The sequence below is a fragment of the Cervus elaphus genome, chromosome 1 (genome assembly GCF_910594005.1).
Source record: "Cervus elaphus chromosome 1, mCerEla1.1, whole genome shotgun sequence".
NCBI lineage: Eukaryota > Metazoa > Chordata > Mammalia > Artiodactyla > Cervidae > Cervus > Cervus elaphus.
In genome coordinates, this window is record NC_057815.1 from 68,146,672 (window position 1) to 68,166,080 (window position 19,409).

General features: G+C 52.2%; 1 protein-coding gene across 8 annotated transcripts in view; it reads left to right on the top strand.

Annotated features, from left to right (window-relative positions):
- Positions 1–485: 485 nt before the first annotated feature.
- Positions 486–19,409, top strand: part of SLCO2B1 (solute carrier organic anion transporter family member 2B1) — a 51,769-nt gene continuing 32,845 nt past the window's right edge. For 2 of the 8 annotated variants that reach the window (XM_043907238.1, XM_043907248.1), the window contains exons 1-4: positions 3,081–3,191; positions 13,136–13,266; positions 14,326–14,463; positions 16,121–16,283. In XM_043907238.1, coding sequence (XP_043763173.1) covers positions 3,155–3,191; positions 13,136–13,266; positions 14,326–14,463; positions 16,121–16,283 — 469 coding nt within the window. In that variant the 5' untranslated portion in view covers positions 3,081–3,154. Of the gene's footprint in view, positions 839–1,864; positions 1,896–3,076; positions 3,192–7,218; positions 7,292–8,510; positions 8,693–13,135; positions 13,267–14,325; positions 14,464–16,120; positions 16,284–19,409 lie in introns of those variants that run through there. The other 6 variants (XM_043907274.1, XM_043907281.1, XM_043907260.1 and 3 more) reach the window with 6 other exon arrangements.

A 19,409-nucleotide genomic window follows, 5' to 3' on the forward strand; every position in this document is an offset into this window, starting at 1 on the left:
CCATGATTCCCCACCTCCCAATTGCTGCCATGATTCCCCACCTCCCAAGGGCTGGCCACTGTGATTCCCAGTGGATGGGGTCCCTCCTTGCTCTGGATCTGTGGAGCTCAGAGAAGAGATAGGGGTTCAGTGAGAGAGGAGGAGAGCTTGAGGGAGACAGGGGTTCAGTGAAGGAGGACAGTGGGAGAAATGGCCTTATATGGGGCTCATGAAGGGTGAAAAAAGTTCTGTAACTGAGACAAGAGTTTGATGAGGGAGGAGGCTCAGAGTGAGTGCTGAGAGGAGACTGGAAAATCAGGACTGAGTGACCCCAGGGCTGGGAGGGGCCGTCCACATTCCCTCCACCCCCCATCTCTCCACCACTAGTAGGAGAAAATATCCAAGGGAAATGCCACACCAAGAGGCTGGGAAGGAACAGGCTGAGGGGAGGCTCGTCAGCAGCCTCCTCCCATCAGCGGGGCTGGATCTAAACAAACCCAGCCTCCACAACTCTGGTCCTGGGCTGCCCCAGCCAGAAATCAGAGGAATTCAGAGAAAGAGACAGAGAGTAGGAACAAGTGACTAAGGGAGATTGACCCTTGGGGGGCAGGGTCAAGTCTGAGCAGGACTTCCTTACCCACCTGGAAGAGGGGGCTGCTGTCCAGCGTGGCCCAAGAAGCATCGGTCAACCCAGTGGCTGGAATCTGCACAGTGGTGCATCCCCACTGCGGCTCCCCAGCTGCTGTCTCCCGGAGCTCCCATAAGCTCTCACTGCCTCTCCTGCTAAAATCCAGGCCTGCGATTGGAATAGGGGCTGAAACTCACCGCCCCGCTCCAGAAGTCATGGCACCCAGGATAGGTAAGTCTGGACAAAGTAAGAAAGCGGCATTGCTAGGGAGTCTGGGGGCCATGTTCCCAGGGTGAAGGGTGAGGCTGTAGAGCTAACATATGTGAGCTGGGGCCGGGGAAGTAGGGGCTCCCAGTTCCCTACATCTGCCAGGCATATGGGCAGACCTAGTGAGTGTGTGTTGAATGAATGAATGAAGGACCAGAGAGGTAAGAAGGGTTGCTGTTTACTCAGCTGGAGACAGGGCAGCCAGCTTAACCTCCCTGCTGAGGCAGAGAGACCGAAAGGGCAGTGGAAGGGCAGGCCCCCTGTTACTCCCCATGCCCTATCCCCTCTCTGAAGCAGGCAAAGATAGACAAAACAGACAAAAATAGAGACAGAAGTATATAGTCAGAGATCCAGCAAGTCCAGAGACACTCAGAGTCAGACAAAGACAGAGACAGAGGCCTGAGATGGCAGGAGAAGACAAAGATCAACAGGTGTCAGCTGCAGCGTGCGGAAGACAGGGGCTCCGGAAGAGACCGGAGAAGTAAAGAGAAGCGGAGACAGAGAGAGGGAAAACTGCCAACAGAGATCGGGAGAGAGCAGACTGTGGAAAGCTGAGAAGAGAAGCGGAGTCAGAGAGAGACCTGCAGAGACCTTGGGCATTGGGTTGGGGAGCAGGCGGGCAGGAAGGTGTCTCGAAACCTCGAGAAGAGATGCTTAGACCTGAGGGTGATGGAAGCACCGTTTGGAGAGGGCAGAGGTTCTGGGAACAGGAATGCCCAGTTTCTGGGACAGGAAGAGGGAGGTGGAAGAAACAAAGGCTCTTCAGACAGGGTGGCCCTCGGGCTGGACACCCTGTGGTGATCACCTCTGGCCTCCTTGCAGCTGTCTGTGTGCCTCACACCCACTCAGATGAGGCCTGACTTGCGTCCAGAGGGAGGAGACGTGAGGGCTTCCTGGGTCGAGCGGGCAGACGTGGCTGTGTTGCAGCCCCGATTTGGGGCCCATGGTGTGGAAGGAAGGATGGGGGTGGATGCTTCCTCTGAGGGCCTCACAGGAGAGATGACAATGAAGTCAGATCCAGGTGAGTTGGTTTGGAGATGGGCCACCAACAAACTAAATTCTCAGTCAGCCTTGGCAAGCTGTGGGATCCTGGTGATCCTATGGGAATGGGAAGAAACTAGAGACTTTGGCTGTACTGCACCTGTCCCTCAATTGTTATTCTGATACCAGCAGGGCTTGTTTCTGGAATGTTCTCTAGCTGGTCCTCCACTTCCCACACATACAGTGGGAGGCAGGCTGACCCCAGCAGCTGCCCACTGAGCCACCAGAAGCTACCTCTGGCCTCCCTTCCTGAGCCCTAATCTGAGCTGAGACCAGGCTTCCCCCATGCCCTCTTTCTGGTCTGAGGGTTGTGGGCAGGACAAAGAGCCTGGGAAAAGACCCACACCCAGCTCCCCCGAGGGAGAGGGGCCAGCAGTCCCAGCCAGGGGCAGACAGCAGAGAGAGGAACCAGGGTCAGAAATGGCCCTTAGTGAACCCTCACCACCAACTCACCATGTGCTTTTAGGTAACAGGCAGAGCGTCCTGGTCTGTGGGGGAGGTGCTTGAGAAAAATGATCTCCCCAGGCCATTCCTATTTTTGTGATTCAGAGAAACCACTTTCCCTTCTCTGCACCTTTGCTCAGCTTTGCCTCTACCCAAAGGAAGGCACCTGCCCACATCCCATTATGGTAAAATCTGCATTGTTTCCTAACACTTCCAAATGCCACCTCTTCCAGGAAGCCTCCCCGACTGATCCTTCCGGTTGGAAGTAACCTCTCTCCCATATGCTGTTTGACCCTCCCTTTGCAGGGAGGTTCCTTGCAGTGTTGTTTCTGTTGTTCTCCCCAGTCCTAGGTTCAAATGTGGGCCAACCCAGGGTAGGAGGTAGGGCAAGGGCCAGGTTCACACTGCAGCTCTGCCTCACTGGCCTGATGAGAATGCATTCTCACCCTTGTTTTAATATGTGAGGAAACACATGCTCACAGAGGGTAAGTGACACATCCAAGGTCACCAGTTTCCGGGAGAGGCTTGCTGCAAGCAAGCAGCAGAGTGGGGGGCCAGAACCAGATCAGCCGGATGCCAAATCCCTTTCCCTTCTGTCTCCTCGCCTTCGGGGCTTCCTCTTCCCTCCACACACCCCACACTGGCGAGTCTCCACCCACCTTGGGCACTTCTCCACTGGCTCCAGACAAAGCAAGCTGTTGTCTGGGAGCTAGTGACTGCAGAGGGGGCAGGAGAGTTATTCCTCCCAGGCTGGGCCGTGCCCTCTGGGCCAGATCTCGGGCAGCTGGAAAACACATGGCAAGCTTGCTTAGACTCCACAATTGGGTGCCAGGTATCTACTCCCCAGTCTGTGTCTGTTTCTCTCTGGGATTCACTTTCTCCATCTGTGCAGTCGATGGTAGGGGTTGGCTGAGGTGGTCACTTGGTCCCTTCCACTGCTGAGAAGCTCAGCTTTCTGTCTCTGGAGGGAAGAGGCCTCTTGTATGGGGCAGGGGCTTGGCTATCTCCAGGGTGCAAGTCTGGACCCATCCACACCCTGGGGGTAGAGAAGAGATAAACTTGGCTCCTGCTAACCCTCCTGGGCTGCAGTCCAGAGCCCTAAGTGCTAATGTTTGGAGTAATGGAGAACAAGGCCCACCTCTCCAGCCTGGAGTTCCATGGGAATGGGGTCTGACTTGATCCATTCCTGAGGCCCCAGAACCCCGCACAGGCTGGGCAGAGGTCAGGTATTGGGGAAGGTGCAGCCCGCAAGTTGTTTTTTTTCTTCCTCATTCTCCCACCCCCACCCCCACCCCCATGACATTCCTTCCCTCCTCCAACCTGCTTTGAAAGCCTACTCTTGTTGAGGACTGGAGATTCATGATAAGGAGTGAGATGGGGCTACAGTGAGGCGCTTGGGAGTAAACGTGAGCACAGACAGAGATGAGCCAGGACTCGTGGTTGGTGGACAGGGTGTGGCCTGGGCCAATGACCATGTGTCTCTGAGCCTCCGGCCCTGTGTTTTAGGTCTAAGAAGGCCGGCCTGGATTCCCTGCAGGCTCAGGGCTCACCCTCCCTTCTCTGTGCCTTCATCTCTATTTTTAGGGTCATTTTGGGTCTAGATGGGGTAGTCGGGGTCAGAATCGGGAATAGAAAGTCCCAGCCCAGGGTCTGTGACCCAGCTTGGAAACCACCAGAAAAAAGCAACAGCTGGAGGCCTGCAGCATGTTATTGTCTTCCCAACAGACCACCCAAGGGTCCTGCTAGGAGGAATTTCCCAAAGATGAAAGCCAAGTCCAAAGCCTGAGACCTGACCCCACTTACTGTCTTTGATTCTAACCTCCCCCCGCCCCCACCGCATAGAAGCCCCGTGGGGCCACATGGGGAACTGAAGCCCTTTGGAGCCCCGCGCTGCAGCCCCTGCTTCCCCAGACCCCCACACTCCAGCCTTCTCTTCTCCCTCATTCAGTTTAGCTCAATTCAACAATCATGTTTTTAAGCTGAGCCCTTGCAAGATGAGAAGTGGTTTTCTGAGAAGGCAGGACACCTTGGGAAGCCAGGCTGAGGGTATAACATGTGCGAAGGCAGAGAGGTGGAAAAGAACAGAATGAATTTGGGGAATGGCAGGCATCTACTGGAGTTACAGAAGAATGTTCACTAGGGTGGCCTTGATCTCCAGGACGCTGAGGCGTCTGGACTCACATGCTGCTGATGGGGTGGAAGGGTGGTTAACCATTGTTGAGGACCACAGTGTACCAGGCAGAATGGTCTCCTTTAATCCTACCAAAAATGCTGTGTGCCCAGAGAGGGTAGCTGAGGCTTAGAGAGGCTAAATAAACTGCCCAAGTTCATGGGTACAATGTAGCAAACAAATATTTGAACTCAAAGTCTTCTGACCCAGAGGGTTTCAACAGGGACCTGCTATAGTCCATCAGGACCCAGGAAAGGAGAGCCTCTGCCTGGGGATAGTCCACTGGCTTATCAGGTAGATAGGAGGGGGACATAAATGATGCAGGGGGGTGACATCCTAGATGGGCCTGTCATCCCAGAGAAAGGGCTGAGGGAACTGAACCAGGGGAGGGAGGGGAGGTGGAGGGAGAGGGAGCTGGCATGGGCTGCAGGAGCTAGGCGGGGGAGCCAGCAGGCCCAGGGAAATCTAGGAGGTAGGAAGGGCTGGAGGTGGGGCTGACCTTGAGGCTAGCCTCCTCCTATCCCAACACATTCGGAGGGAGGTACCTGCCATCATTGTGACAGATGGATTGCCCAGTGTCTGCTGCTGTGAATATTTGCCTCCCAAGGCTCAGGCTGTGGGTGTGTGAGTGTTGGAGGTTGGTAGGTGTTCCAGAAACATCCGGACTCCTTTGTGACACTGCTCTATCACCTCAACCTTGGCATCTGAACATGGTTCCAGCATCGGTTCCTCCTTTTGCTCTGTCTTCCTCAGTCTGGTCATGTATGCATTGGGTCTTCTCACTTTCCAAGCCAAGTTTGCCCATGTGTGGCTTTTCTTTCCTTCTCTCCACACATGCCTTCCAGATGGAGAGCCAGAGGACTGGCTTTGGCCCATGTCCTCTCATGGGCTCTCCTGGAGCCCATGGGCCCCTAGGCCTCTTCCTCTGGGAGCGCCCCTACCAGCCCAGACTCATATATTTAAGGCTGAGCTCACCATTACCCTACAATCCCACCTTCCATGGCAGTACACCCAGACCAAAAGCTGTACCTCTCCCCACTCCCCACTCCCCTGCCCCCAGGGCTCCTCGGCTTCCTGCACTCCCCACCCGCCTGCTTTTCCAGCAAATCCTGTCCATCCCACCTCCCTGCTGTGGTTCATCAGCTCATTGCTCAGCATCCCTACAGCCCCTACCTGGCCCAGGCCCCACGACCATCTGCTCCCCTGCTCCTTACTCCTGCCTTCTCCCTGGTCCCGGCCCACAGCCTGACCTCTCCACTCTCCCCCAAATGGCACGGAGGTCTTCATAGGAGGCCAGATTAGACCTCATCCCTGAGCCCAGGATGAAGCCCAGCCCTCCAGCCTGGCATTCAAGGGCAGTCATAGACTGACCACTCCAGCCTCACCTCCCCACCTTGACCCCAGAGTTCCTGTCTTCCTGGACTATTTGTTTCCTGAGCATTCTTTGCAGTTTCATACTTCTGCCCTTTACTCTGATGTTTCTTCCCTGAGGAAGCCTTCCAGAACGTTCCAAAGTAGGTTGGAGCCTCTTCACTATGTTTCTAAAGTCTTGGAACTCCTTATGTCACATAGTGAGCACGTGCTGTGATTCTGTGTTAGAATTGCCCTGTCACCACACATACACACACACAGACCCTCATAGCTCCCTGACAGCAGGGACCTAGGCTGCTTGCTTCCAAAACCGTGGCCACCTGTTTTGTGGAGCTGTCAGCACGTGTGGAACCTTTGTTCTTACTCCTAGAAGCAGCAGAGACCAGCTGTGTCACCCACCGTGGTGACCCTGGGCAAGTCATGGCCTTTTCTGGTCTTGTTGCCTCATCCTTCAAAGGGTTCACCCAGCCCTGGCTTCCTGTCCAGCAGCACTCCGCGGGCCCAGGGGTGCTGTGGGTCACAGACAGGGAAGCCCACGGGCAAGTGTAAAAGGTTCTGGAGCAAGCCAATTGAGCTCAAAGAGGCTCTCACAGGGCAAATTGCCACATGAAAGGCCAGCATCTTAGACCAGCTGTTTTCATATGGGAAAATAGGCCCAATGTGGCCAGATCTGCTAATCTTTCAAGAAAAAACAAAAACTGGGAGTTTTGTGTGAAATTTCCTGACTTTTAAATGCTGGCAACTAACTTAAAAACACTCAGTGAGCCAGCATTGTTGCATTGTTCAAGCCAAATAAAAACGGCTAGGAGTCAGATGCGCCTCCAGGCAGGACTGCCATCCACCGCACAACTGCAGAGGGCACCGTTCACCTCACAGCACACAGCTCACACAGCTGCACAGAGGGCCTTTGTCCAGGCCCTCCGTGTTGTAACCATTGTCCTGTACTATCTCTCTGCCAGTTCCTCTGACAGCCCAGGCAAAGTGTGTGTGGTGGTAGGTTTCCGGGAGAGGCTTCTCTGTTTTTGGAGTTTACGATGTTTATTTTCTTGGCTGTGCCGGATCTTAGTTGCGGCACATGGGAAATCTTTGATCTTCATTGTAGCATGCGAGATCTTTAGTTGCAGCATACAAACCCTTAGTGGGGGGCATGCAGAATTTAGCTTCCTGACCAGGGATCATTATCAGGAAGAAAAAAAAAAAAGGTCATGGAATGCAGCAGGTGATTACGGAGCACAGAGGGAAGACAAGAAGACAGCAGAGGGAGGCTTCCTGAGGGGTCTGTGTCTCTTCAGGGACCAGGAGGAGGTGAGAGAGTAATACCAAGGATGGGTGCCCCCCTGGAGGACAGTAAGTTCTGAGGCCTGGTGACCAGGCCTGGAGATAGCTCCCAGGTAAGTTTGGGGCAAACGCGGGCAAAACTGACACTGTGTGTCATCCTGGAGTTAACAAAGGATGTTTCCTCTGTGATCCTCATGCAGGCTTGAGAGTCAAGGTTCATTATTTCTATTTTGCAGAGGCTCAGAGAGGTCTAACTGCTGGCCCAAGACCATACTGGGTCTGAGTGATCCTAGGTCGTGCTCTCTCTGCTGAGGGATAGGCTGGAATATTTTGGAGAGGAAGTGCCCTTTGCTTGTCCCTCCTTGGTCCGAGCCCTCCTGCTCCATCCTTAGGATGTGAGAACCCTCTCAGGCTCTCTTGACATTCCTCAGCTCATCCCTCCTCAAAGTTCAAATCTGGGCCTTTTTACGAGTCCCGAGCTTTCACTGCACCCAGGTCCCCTAGACTAAGGGCCATGTCCTTCTCACCACATTTCTCTGTCCAGCCTTGAACTGACCAATGAACTAAGTAACTGATAAGCTGAAAAATCAGCTGGTAGAACTGTCCCCGTACAACCACCTTTGGCAATTCACTGGAGGGAAGCCAGGCCAGAATCAGAAATGGCTACAGGGGGAGTGTTTTTCATAGGTTCTAAGGCCATCATTTGTAGCCACCATTTCATGGCTGCTGTTAGGGGCCCAAGAGTCAAACAGGTCTGAGCTCCAGTCTAGGCTTTGCTGTTTACCAGCCCCGGGACCTGGACAGGCCCCCTCTCCTCTCTCTGCTTCAGTTTCCTCATTCACAGAGTCACAGCAGCTACCTCAATGGTTTGCTAGGCAGATGGGTGAGTGTGCCCAGCGCAGCACATAGGGTAGCCTCAAGGGGAGACAGTGAGCCTCTTCCATCAGGGGGTGACCGTGAGCCAGAGAGCTGGGTCTCCTGCCCCTATCTCCTTGGCCCTTCCGGGTGGAAGTTTCTCCTGGTTCCCAGGTTCTAGATGCAGCAATGCTCTTGCTGTCCCAAAGCAATTATGGAGGCAGGCAGAGTGTTTATACCTGACAGCGAAGAAAACAATGCTCACTGAGCATCTATGTGCGCTGGCTCCCGTAGGTTAGTGACACAACCTGTTGATAAGATAAAGTCTGTTATTTACCAAGATAAGGGCCAACACACCTCTTGAAGTTTGGCAGTGTCTCAGAATGGGGAGGAAGGATCAATAGCATTGAGCAAGAATCATGATACAACAGTCCAGGGTTTGTTGGCAGAAACATCAAGGTGAGGATTTCGCGGGTAGAGGTTCAAAGAATCAGAGGTGCACACCCTGCTGACAGTTTTTCTTGAACAGTTGCTCCGTCTTTCTGGAAGTTTCTGTAATGAAAAATCAAGCAATTTTCTGGGGCTGCTCAGTCTAAGAAAAGTAAGAAGAAAATTGCTAATGAAGACAGTGGAGTAGCAAAGTCAAGTTAATGTCATTGGTAAGGTGTCGTTCGGGGCTTTTAGGGTCCTCGCTGAATGTGGAGGGAAGGTTCAGGTTCTCAGTAGGCGCTCTCAGCAGTGGGAAGTAGGGGTTGCCATCCCTGCGTTGAGGATGAGGATCCCAGCTGGAGGATAGAAACCTGTGCAACTGTCTGCATGGCTATGAGTGTGCACGGTGGGAAGGAACCCAGGTCCTTGGGTCTTGTGGTTGACTGGGGCTTGAATGGGAGGGAGAGAGATAATCCAGAGATGGATGATGGTGGCACTGTCAGAGGAAGAGGTTCACGTGGAGGAGCCAGCTGTGTGTGGAAGGGTTCAGTTGGGCCTGTAGCCTCAGAGGTGCTTGAAGGTTTCAGGAGAGGGGAAGATTGGCCCTCAGGGGGCCTATGGTGTGTCAGGTCTGAGCCAGGCACCCAAGATGCCTTACCTCCCTGAGTAGAGGCTGTATCCTCACTTTACAGAGGAGACAAGCTAATCAGGGGCACGTCTATGCTCCACAGAGGACCAGTGGCTGGGCTGGGGTTCAGACCCAGGTCTGGGGACTTTGCAGCCTTTGTGTGTGTGCGTGCTAAGTCGCTTCATTCGAGTCCAACGCTTTGTGATCCCTGTGGACTGTAGCCCATCAGGCTTCTCTGTCCATGGGATTCTCCAGGCAAGAATATTGGAGGGGGTTTGCCACGCCTTTCTCCAGGGGATCTTCCCAACCCAGGGATCGAACGCACTCCTCTTATATCTCCTGCACTGGCAGGCGGGTTCTTTATCACTAGCACCACCTGGGAAGCCCCTTGAAACCTACACTCAGTCCCATATCTGCCTGAGATTTGCTATTTATAGCTGGGAGGTGGCTGGAGGAGGCAGATCCCTGAGTCTTTAAAGAAAACAGAACAGGCAGAGAAAAGCAGCCCTTCCTGTCAGGCTGCTCTCTGAATCTCTGGCACTCATCTCCCAGACTCAAATTCCTGGCCCTGGAGGGGGTTTGGCTGTGGCCAGGACACTCTGCCTTGTAGACATCTGAAGAGTCTGACTGAACTGAAGGTCTCTGGTTGACAGACTTTCAGGGCAACTTTCTGCTGACTTTCTGAGCAACTGCAGGACCGTGAGTGACCAACTGACACACCTGAACAGACAAGCCTCCTAAAGGACAGTGGACTAGTAGACCAATGACTTACCAGATGACAGACACGAGTGTGCCTGTGTGCATGGCCAGCCATGTGACCCACCGACAGGCACACAGATCCCTTGCCTGCCAGTTCTGGGGCTATAGGAGGCTAGCCCTTGGAACCACCTGGCCTACCTGGGGCCCCCAAACCTGGCTGCCCCATTGGGAGAGGAAGAAGCTGTAATTTTCTCCTGGGGCCTGGCTGCCTGCCTGTCCCCTCATTCCTACAGGGCCCCCAGGCTCAGCTCAGGTGCACTCCCTCAGCTGCCCTCTCTCCTGCAGAGCTGGCCCTTGAAAAAACCATCAAAAGATGGTAAGGACCTCCGAGACAGCAGGTGAGGTGGACCCTGGACTCAGGACTTTCCTGCCAGGGGACGCTCTACCCTTTATCGGGGAGTTGGACTCTCTGCTGCCAGCCCCTCTATAGAGGACTCCAGCCCACAGGAAGGGCTCAAAGGGGACTGACAGCCAGTCTGACCAGCCCTGGTCACTGGCCACTCAACACACTGACTGGCAGCTGCTCTCAGAACGCAGGGGTACAGGGCCAGGGCTTCCCCTTCTCCCCCCAGAGGCTCATACTACAGACTGTCACAGGAGGGTGGAAAGTTCTGAGCTGGTCCACTGACCTTTTGTCCCCTCTCTCACCCATGCCCTGGGCTTCTTTCAGAGCTGGGGATCCACATCAGTGACTTCTGCCCTCCCAACCTCAGCTCCCACCCCATCATCTGATTGGCCTGCCCCTTGAGAAGCAGGCACTGCTGCAGCCTTCCAGGTGGCCTGGCTAGGACAAGCTGGGCCAAGACAGAGAAGAATGTTGTGCTTCTACCCCTCATTAAATCTGTGCAAGTAGTACAGAGCAGCATGAGGTTAACACCTGGGCTTGAGTTCTCAGTGTGAGCTAGCAGAGCTAGTTACCTGTGAACCTCGGTGTCCCCATCAGAAGCACAGAGCTCATGAATGCACCAAAGGCATGGAGCTGTGGAGAGGCTTCAGGAGCACTTACCATGTTGGCCAAAAAGTTCATTCGGACTTGTTCATGAATGGATGAACCCGAACCAACTTTTTGGCCAATTCACAGAACGTGCATGCAAGCCTTTACATACACGGAAAGCATGTAGCACGGTATTTATGTTATTATGGGTGACTGGGCTCTACTTGTGAGAAGAACTGAAGTTCAGAAATTGTCCTGTCAATCTCCTCTGGTTGAGTTTGCTTGGAATCCCCTTACTTTCCCTTCTTCTTCAAAGTGATGTCCACGGAACACTGCATCCACTTCCCTCACCTAGGCCAATCTCTCATCTCTTCCCTGTAAAGTGTCACTTTTACTTCAGTATCTCCTTGTTTCCTCTGAGTTTTCTTTTTTTTTTTTTTCTCTGAGTTTTCATACCCACCAAAGGGACTCCTCCCCAGCCACACATGCTTCCAATTCCTCAGCCAAATTACTCAAGCTATTTGAATAGATACTTTTCCAAAGATATGGCCAATAAGCAATGAAAAGATGCTCAACATCATTAATCATTAGGGAAATACAAATCAAAACCACATGAGATATCATTTCACACCCATGAGAATGGCTGTAATTAAAGAGACAGACAATAAATATTAGTGAGAATGTGGAGAAATTGGAACCATCACATGGGTGTTAGATAGTGTTACAAAACAGTTTGACAGTTCCTCTAAAAGTGAAATAGAGTTACCCTATGGATCAGGAATTCAACTCCTGGCTATATACTCAAGAGAACTGAGGAAATGTATCTACACAAAGGTTGGAATATGAATGAATGTTCACTGGACCTGAAACAACCCAAATGTCCATCAACAGATAAATGGATAAACTAAATGTAATTGTATGTATTTATATATATATACATACACTGGAGTATTATTTCAGTCATTAAAAGGAATGGAGCACAGATACATGCTACAACATGGGTAAGCCTTGAAATATTATGCTAAGTAAAAGAAGCCAGTCACAAAATATCACATGTATGACCTCCTCTATGTGAATGCATTTGAAATATGCAGAATAAGCAAATTCAGAGAGCCAGAAAATAGATCAGTGGTTGCCAGGAGCTGGAGGGATAGAGGAATGGGGAATGACTGCTCATGGGTATGGCATTTCTTACTGGGGTGGTGAAAGTATTCTGGAATTAGACAGTGGTGATACTATATTACTAATTAGATAGTCATGACTTTTTGAATATACTAAAACCACTGAAAGGATAGATTTTATGGCATATGAATTATATCTCAATTTTAAAAAATTCCTTAGGCTCCCAGGTACCTTGTGTAAGGAGCACAAAACCCTCACTGGTGGCGGTTGCAGGCTCCCTTATCCCTCTTGCTGACTTGGTCTTCCAAGTCTAGAGATGTAGTGAAAGGGCCCACACCCCTTCTCTCAGTCAGGAGTGGCCTCAGGGCAGCTTTCAGGCTACATAAGGAGCTTGTTGAATGAGGGGAAATTCCTACCAAGTTGAGAGACATTTGAGACAATGGAGAGGCTTCCGCAGGAAGCAGGGCCCCAGGAGGGGAGGAAAGTCCTAGAAGCCTGGGCTGCCTGAGGTACAGGTGGTTTTCCTCTAAACAGAGAGGTGGAGTCTCCCAAGATTGGGCTTCCAGGCTGTTCACTGAGATTAAACCTCAGGAAACCCTGAAAGATGCCTCTGAAAGGGCTGCAGTGAGAGGGAGACTGACAAGGTTACCATGGTTACCGTGGGTCATGGGACCATGATTTGGGCATTGGACTGGTGAGTTCTGTGATTATATGCCATGTAGTGTCCTGTGGAAGTATTGCTATCTATTCCAAACTACCCCTAGGAAAACCCTTTATGCCCTGACTTTGGACCAAGCCTTGACCACACACAGGGCCCTAGACCTCTGATCCTAGACTAAGCCAGACAAACCCTGACCCAGAGTTAGCCTCCAGGAACACTGGACGTCTCACAGATACAGGCCCCAGGAGGGTAATGCTATGCATTTCTACACTAGCGCCACAGCTCAAGGCTGTGTGACGGCAGCAGCAGCTTCTCACTAGAAGGAAGCTTTACGCTGGGAATGGAATGAAGAGGTGAATAGGTGGTCCCAGTGGGATCTGCCCAGCTTAGGCACATGGAGCACACACATACCCTCTGAGGAAGGGCTCCTTCAGCTCCTGAGATGCAGGAAGGCTGTCGGTGCTTTGACTCAGATTCTCACCAACCCGAGAAACACCTTGGGTTGCCTGGTCAGGGTCATTCTCTGAGATTACATCTCCACTCTCACCCCCTGGCTTTCTGTTCCACAGGGCCGGTTGGTGAGGAGCTCCAGGTGCCAGACAAGGACGCCAAGGCCATGGTGGGCACAGAAGACACACCTGGAGGCAAAGCCAGCCCAAATCCTCAAAATTTGCGGCCAAGTGTGTTCCACAGCATCAAGGTACCTCTCAGGACCTGGCAGGAGAAGGATCATCTGAGCCTGGCAGAGCAGGCTCTGCCACTTACAGGCCGTTAAATGCCAAGCAAGGTGTTGCCTTTCCCTGAGCCTCAGTTTCCTCATCTGTAGAATGGGTGACTGTGATCTCTAGAAGCACTTAGCTTAATTTCAGACACATGTTCTCTCCTTCCAGAGAGGGTCTTCTATGGGCACTGGGGGACCAGTCTTCTTGGCGCCAGTTTTTCTAGGGGGAAAGAGAAGGACCCCCAGGGGATCCTGAACCTGTGTGAATACTGGGAGCGCTGGCTCAACCAAGGGCAGCCCTAAACAACCAAATCTGTACCAGCACCTGCACGGTGCCAGGCCCTGTGCCAGGGGCCACTCCACACAGTCTTATTTAGCTCTCACAGTAACCTGGGGAAGCAGGGGTGTCATCCTTGTTAAACAGATGAGGAAACCAAAACTCAGAACATTCTATTTTTTAAGCTCCAGCATAAACACACTATTTTTAATCCTTTGAGACAAGTTTTTCTCTTAGGAATTTGACCAGGTTTTCAGGAGGGCTGCAGGCAAGCGGCATGTTTGTGTGGGGCTGAGTGAGGTGAGAGTGTAGCTTGGGGGTTTGCTGTGTGCAGGTGGTCTCCCAGGGAAGTTCAGGCGAGGACTGGGTGGGGTGGGGCAAGGTGAGATCTGGGGAGCTTCCTGGGGACAGGAGGGCTTCTAGTCCAGCCTGGGAGACCTCTGGGGACAGAGGGGCTCCCACCATCCTTGGCCCCATGAAGACCCTACTCTCAGTCCTGTGAATTTCAAGTGTCCCCCAGACCCCCGGGGTACCCAGGACAGCTTTCCTATTTTTTAGGGCTGTGAGAATCCATGCGCTACCCCAATAACACTGTCTCTCCTCTTGCCCCGGACTCTGCCTCCCTTCCTCTCTCTCCTCCGGCTCCTCCTGTATGTCTGTCTCCTCTGACTCTGTTTCTCCATCTTGCGGCCTCCCTTTCTCTGTCCCTGTCTCTCTGCATCCTCCCCCATGACTGTCTCCACCTGCGGCCCCTCCGCCAGTTCTTCGTCCTGTGCCACAGCCTGCTGCAGCTGGCACAGCTCATGATGTCCGGCTACCTCAAGAGCTCCATTTCCACGGTGGAGAAGCGCTTCGGCCTCTCCAGTCAGACCTCAGGGCTGCTGGCCGCCTTCAATGAGGTACTGGCCCTGGCAGCACAGCCACGGTGAGGGGGAGGCGGTGGGGAATTGAGGGAGATTCTCACCTCCTCTCCCCTCCCTCATGGTCCTAATGGAAACCCTTACCCCAGTGCCACGTGTAACCCCATCACAGATCCTTCCGATCCCACCCTTGGTGGCAGTGGGTGGGTGGGGGGGCTTCTGCTGGGGTTCAGGGAGGATTTTAGAGCTAGGCAGTGTCCCCATTACCCTCACCTCCCCACCATTCTCTTTTTGGTTCCTTCACCTTTTCAGGCACCTGACAATTGTCTGGCCCAGGAAGGAATCAGAGGAAGCCAACTCAACAGTAGGGAGAGAGGTTTAAATGAGATCAAAGGCAAAACTTTGGGACCTTAGGGTAGAGAAGGGAGGGGATGATATTAGGGCATGGAGTTGCCGCAGGATCCACAGGCCTCTGCCTCTGGGTTGACAGCCCTGCCACGAGGACTGGACAAGCTCCTCTGGGTGGATTTGGAGATCAGAGTCCAGCTGTGCGCAACCCCTCCCCCACCTGATGTTTTCTGCCTCGGAGAAGGCTGTTGTCCAGAGAACACTCTCTCCCCAGCCCTCAAGATTTCTTTGAAATTGTCTCCCCCTTGGGTGGTATGTCACATTCCTCCCAACCCAAGGCCCATAGTCTCCACTCAGTCCCCAGACTCTCCTTATCACCCCACTCCCAGATATCAGAGATGGGAAAAGAATGTCATTACTGTCATTATGCAGTTGTGGGACCTCGGACAAGTCACTCCCTGACTCTAGGTCTCAATGTCCCATCTAAAAAATGGAGAGTGGCTGTCCCTCCCAGGATCAGTTCCCCCAAGGCCCTTCTGCTGATACTGCCCCACTCCATCAGCAAAGAACTGGGGTTCACAGGTAAGTACCCCACCCACAGTCACAACCAGGAAGCGGCAGAGGGGAGCACACACACCCCAGCTTCTGACAGCAGAGCCTGCCCTGCCCTGCCAGCTCTCCACACCCAGCCACGAGGACTGGACAAGCTCCTCTGGGTGGATGCCAGAGGTTGTGGTGCCCCTCCAGCACCCACATCCAAGGATTTTAATTCTAAGGCTTGAAATACCAGCCTTAGTCCTGTGGCTTTAGACTTTTTTTGCGCTTAGTCGCTCAGTCGTGTCCAACTCTTTGTACTGTAGCCGGCCAGGCAACTCTGTCCATGGAACTTTCCAGGCAAGAATACTGGAGTGGGTTGCCATTTTCTCTTTTAAGGGATCTTCTTGATCTAGGGAATCGAACCAGGGTCTCCATGTCTCCTGCATTGGTAGGCAGATTCTATTCTACAGCGCCACCTGGGAAACCCAGGCTTCATTTATTTCTCATTCATGATGTCCCGGAAGCTCAAATCCCTGTCCTTGACTGTCCTACTACCCCATGTTTTAACATGGGACCAACCCACATTCTAGAATGAAATTGAACTTCTAGCCCTGTCCATGCTGCTCTTATTTCTCTCCTCTATTGGAGCAGTAAGTAGAATACATCCTAGGAGGACCCAGAATCTGTGTTTTTTAACAGGGACCCGAATAATTCTTATTCAACCATTCTGCAGAAGGGAACACTGAGATTGGCGATTGAGAAAAGGATGGCCCTCTGCTCTACTTTCATGGGTCCTCTCATCCCTTTGCAGGTGGGGAACACAGCCCTGATTGTGTTCGTGAGCTATTTCGGCAGCCGGGTACATCGGCCCCGTCTGATCGGGTGTGGAGCCATCCTTGTGACCCTGGCGGGCGTACTCATGACTGTCCCGCACTTCATCTCAGAGCCGTACCGCTACGACCACACCAGCCCTGGTAAGAACAGGAGGGGCTGGGCTAAGGGTGGACATGAGTTGCCACATTACTGTACCCAGGGTCCACCCCCAGGCTTCCAGCGGTCAAGATGGGCCCAGCTTCCTAGAACACCTACTAGTCCCCCACACCCCACCCCACTGCCTCCTTCAGCTTCAGCCCGGATGAGTCCTTCTGGCAGCCCTGGCCAGTGATGTTAGGGGGGTAGTCCTGGGGCAGAAAGGTGAGGCCCTCTGGGTTTCTCTTGGTGAGGGCCTGCTTGTATGTTGCTGCTTTTTTTTCTGCCTTTTTTTTTTTGAGATGGAGGTGGATTTAGGCCCTGGCCTGTGTGGGTCCTCAAGAAATATTTGTGGAATAATACTAACAGTATTACACACCACTTACTAGGTACCACTGTTCTAAGCACTTAATGTGTACTGATGCATTTAATTTACACAAAAAGTCAAAGCATTGATGAAAGAATGAATGAGTGAAAGAACAAACAAAAACATGAAAGAATTTTAGACAGGAATAGTGAAACAGGACTGTTTAGCCCAGTGGGATTTTGTTGAGAGTCAACTTGATATATGGATGCCTGTCCCTTGGAGAAGGACTCAAGCAGCCTTCCCTGTCCCTTCCATCTCTCCACCCATTCACTCATCTACCCATCCATCCACCTACCCATCCTATCCATCTACCCATCCATGTACATACCCATCTACTCATCAGTTCATCCATCTACCTACCCACCTACCCATCCACCCATCCACCTACATATCTACCCATCTATTCATCCACCCATCTACCTATCCATCCACCTACTTATCCTCCCCTCCATTACCCCTTCTACCCTCTCCACCCATCTATCTATCTGGTGGTCCACCCAAGAAAACATTAGTGCTTCCTACTTTGTGCTGGACCCTCTTGAGGGACTCAGTCCTTGCCCTCTGGGAGCTCCCAGTCTGGTAGAGAAAACAGAAACAAACAATACCTCCCCTCCCCCCACCCAGTGTACCAGCTGCGTGAGGAAGGAAGAACTGGGCAGAAGAAGCCCAGGGAAGGAGCCCACAGCCCATCCTGGCATCATGGAAGGCTTCCCAGGGGAGGAGAGCTGTCAGAAAGCATCCTTTCTCCCTTGTCCTCCCATCAGCTCAGACCCCAGAGCTCCTACTCTGTGCCAGGCCCAGGAATGGAAAAAGCAGATACAATCAGCCCTAAGAAGCTCTGAGGGAGCGTGGGTTGGTGTGAACATGGCCAGCTCTGCTGCAGACCAGAGTCCAGCACAGGACAGCCAGGGGGAGCCGGTAGAGACCTGAGTAGGGGATGGACCCTGGAGGCTGGAGTGAGCTGGAGGAGGTGGTGTATGACTATGATGTAGAAAGAAGGTAGAAGCAGCTGCTCAGGCAATGGCTGGGAAGTGGGGGAAGTCCCAGAAGAAAGCAATGTGGTTACCTAGGCCTGAGCAAAGAACTGTCAAGAGGTCTGACTCAGATGTCAAAAATTATCAGTTCAGTTCAGTTCTGTCGCTCAGTCATGTCCAACGCTTTGTGACCCCATGAATCGCAGCATGCCAGGCCTCCCTGTCCATCACCAACTCCCGGAGACCACCCAAACCCATGTCCATTGTGTCGGTGATGCCATCCAACCATCTCATCCTCTGTCGTCCCCTTGTCCTCCTGCCCTCAATCTTTCCCAGCATCAGGGTCTTTTCAAATGAGTCAGCTCTCTGCATCAGGTGGCCAAAGTATTGGAGTTTCAGCTTCAGCATCAGTCCTTCCAATGAACACCCAGGACTGATCTCCTCTAGGATGGACTGGTTGGATCTCCTTGCAGTCCAAGGGACTCTCAAGAGTCTTCTCCAACACCACAGTTCAAAAGCATCAATTCTTCAGCGCTCAGCTTTCTTTATAGTCCAACTCTCACATCCATACATGACTACTGGAGAAACCATAGCCTTGACTAGACGGACCTTTGTTGACAAAGTAATGTCTCTGCTTTTTAATATGCTGTCTAGGTTGGTCATAACTTTCCTTCCAAGGAGCAAGCGTCTTTTAATTTCATGGCTGCAATCACCATCTGCAGTGATTTTGGAGCCCAGAAAAATAAAGTCAGCCAGTGTTTCCACTGTTTCCCCATCCATTCGCCATGAAGTGATGGGACCGGATGCCATGATCTTAGTTTTCTGAGTGTTGAGCTTTAAGCCAACTTTTTCACTCTCTTCTTTCACTTACTCATATTTCCCCATCCAGAATTTTCACTTTAACAGAGCTTTTCCTGTGCAGGGTCGGGTCACACACATTCTTCATCCTCACCACCATACAACACCCTTCTGCTCTTTATGGAACCCCAGGCAAACTTCTTCTCCTGTCTGAGCCTCAGTCTCCACATCTGTCCAATGCGTGAACTGGACTTGGTGACTTCTAAGTACCCACCCTAAACTGACATACAAGGCTATTTCATTCACTCATTCCTCATCATTAATTAATTAATTATCATTAAGGTGGCTCAGATGGTAAAGAAACTGCCTGCAATGCAGGAGACCCAGGTTTGATTCCTGGGTTGGGAAGATCCTATGGAGAAGCAAATGGCAACCCACTCCAGTATTCTTGCCTGGAGAATTCCATGGACAGAGGAGCCTGGCAGCCGACAGTCCATGGGGTCACAAAGAGTCAGACACGACTAAGGGACTAACACACACACACACAGCCTTCAAAAGATATACTTGGGCTTCCCCGGTGGTGCTGATTGGTAAGAATCCACCTGCCAATACAGGAGACTTAAGAGACCCAGGTACAATCTCTGGGTCGGGAAGATCCCCTGGAGGAGGAAATGGCAACCCACTCCGATATTCTTGCCTGGAAAACCACCATGGACAGAGGAGCCTAGATGGCTATAGTCCATGGGGGTGCAAGAGTCAGACATGACTGAGGCAACTTAGCATCCAGCACATTAATATTTATGTGCCAGGCCCTCTGCTGGGGACTCAGGGCTGGAAAAAAGACAGATCCCTATAATCATTTTCATATCTAGTAAGCACTGTGCACAGGCATCACTCACCACTCCAAATGCTTACAACCCTTTGAGCAGGTGTTATCATTATCCTATTTCATAAGTGAGGAAACTGAGTCTCAGAGAGGGAGGTTCTTCCTC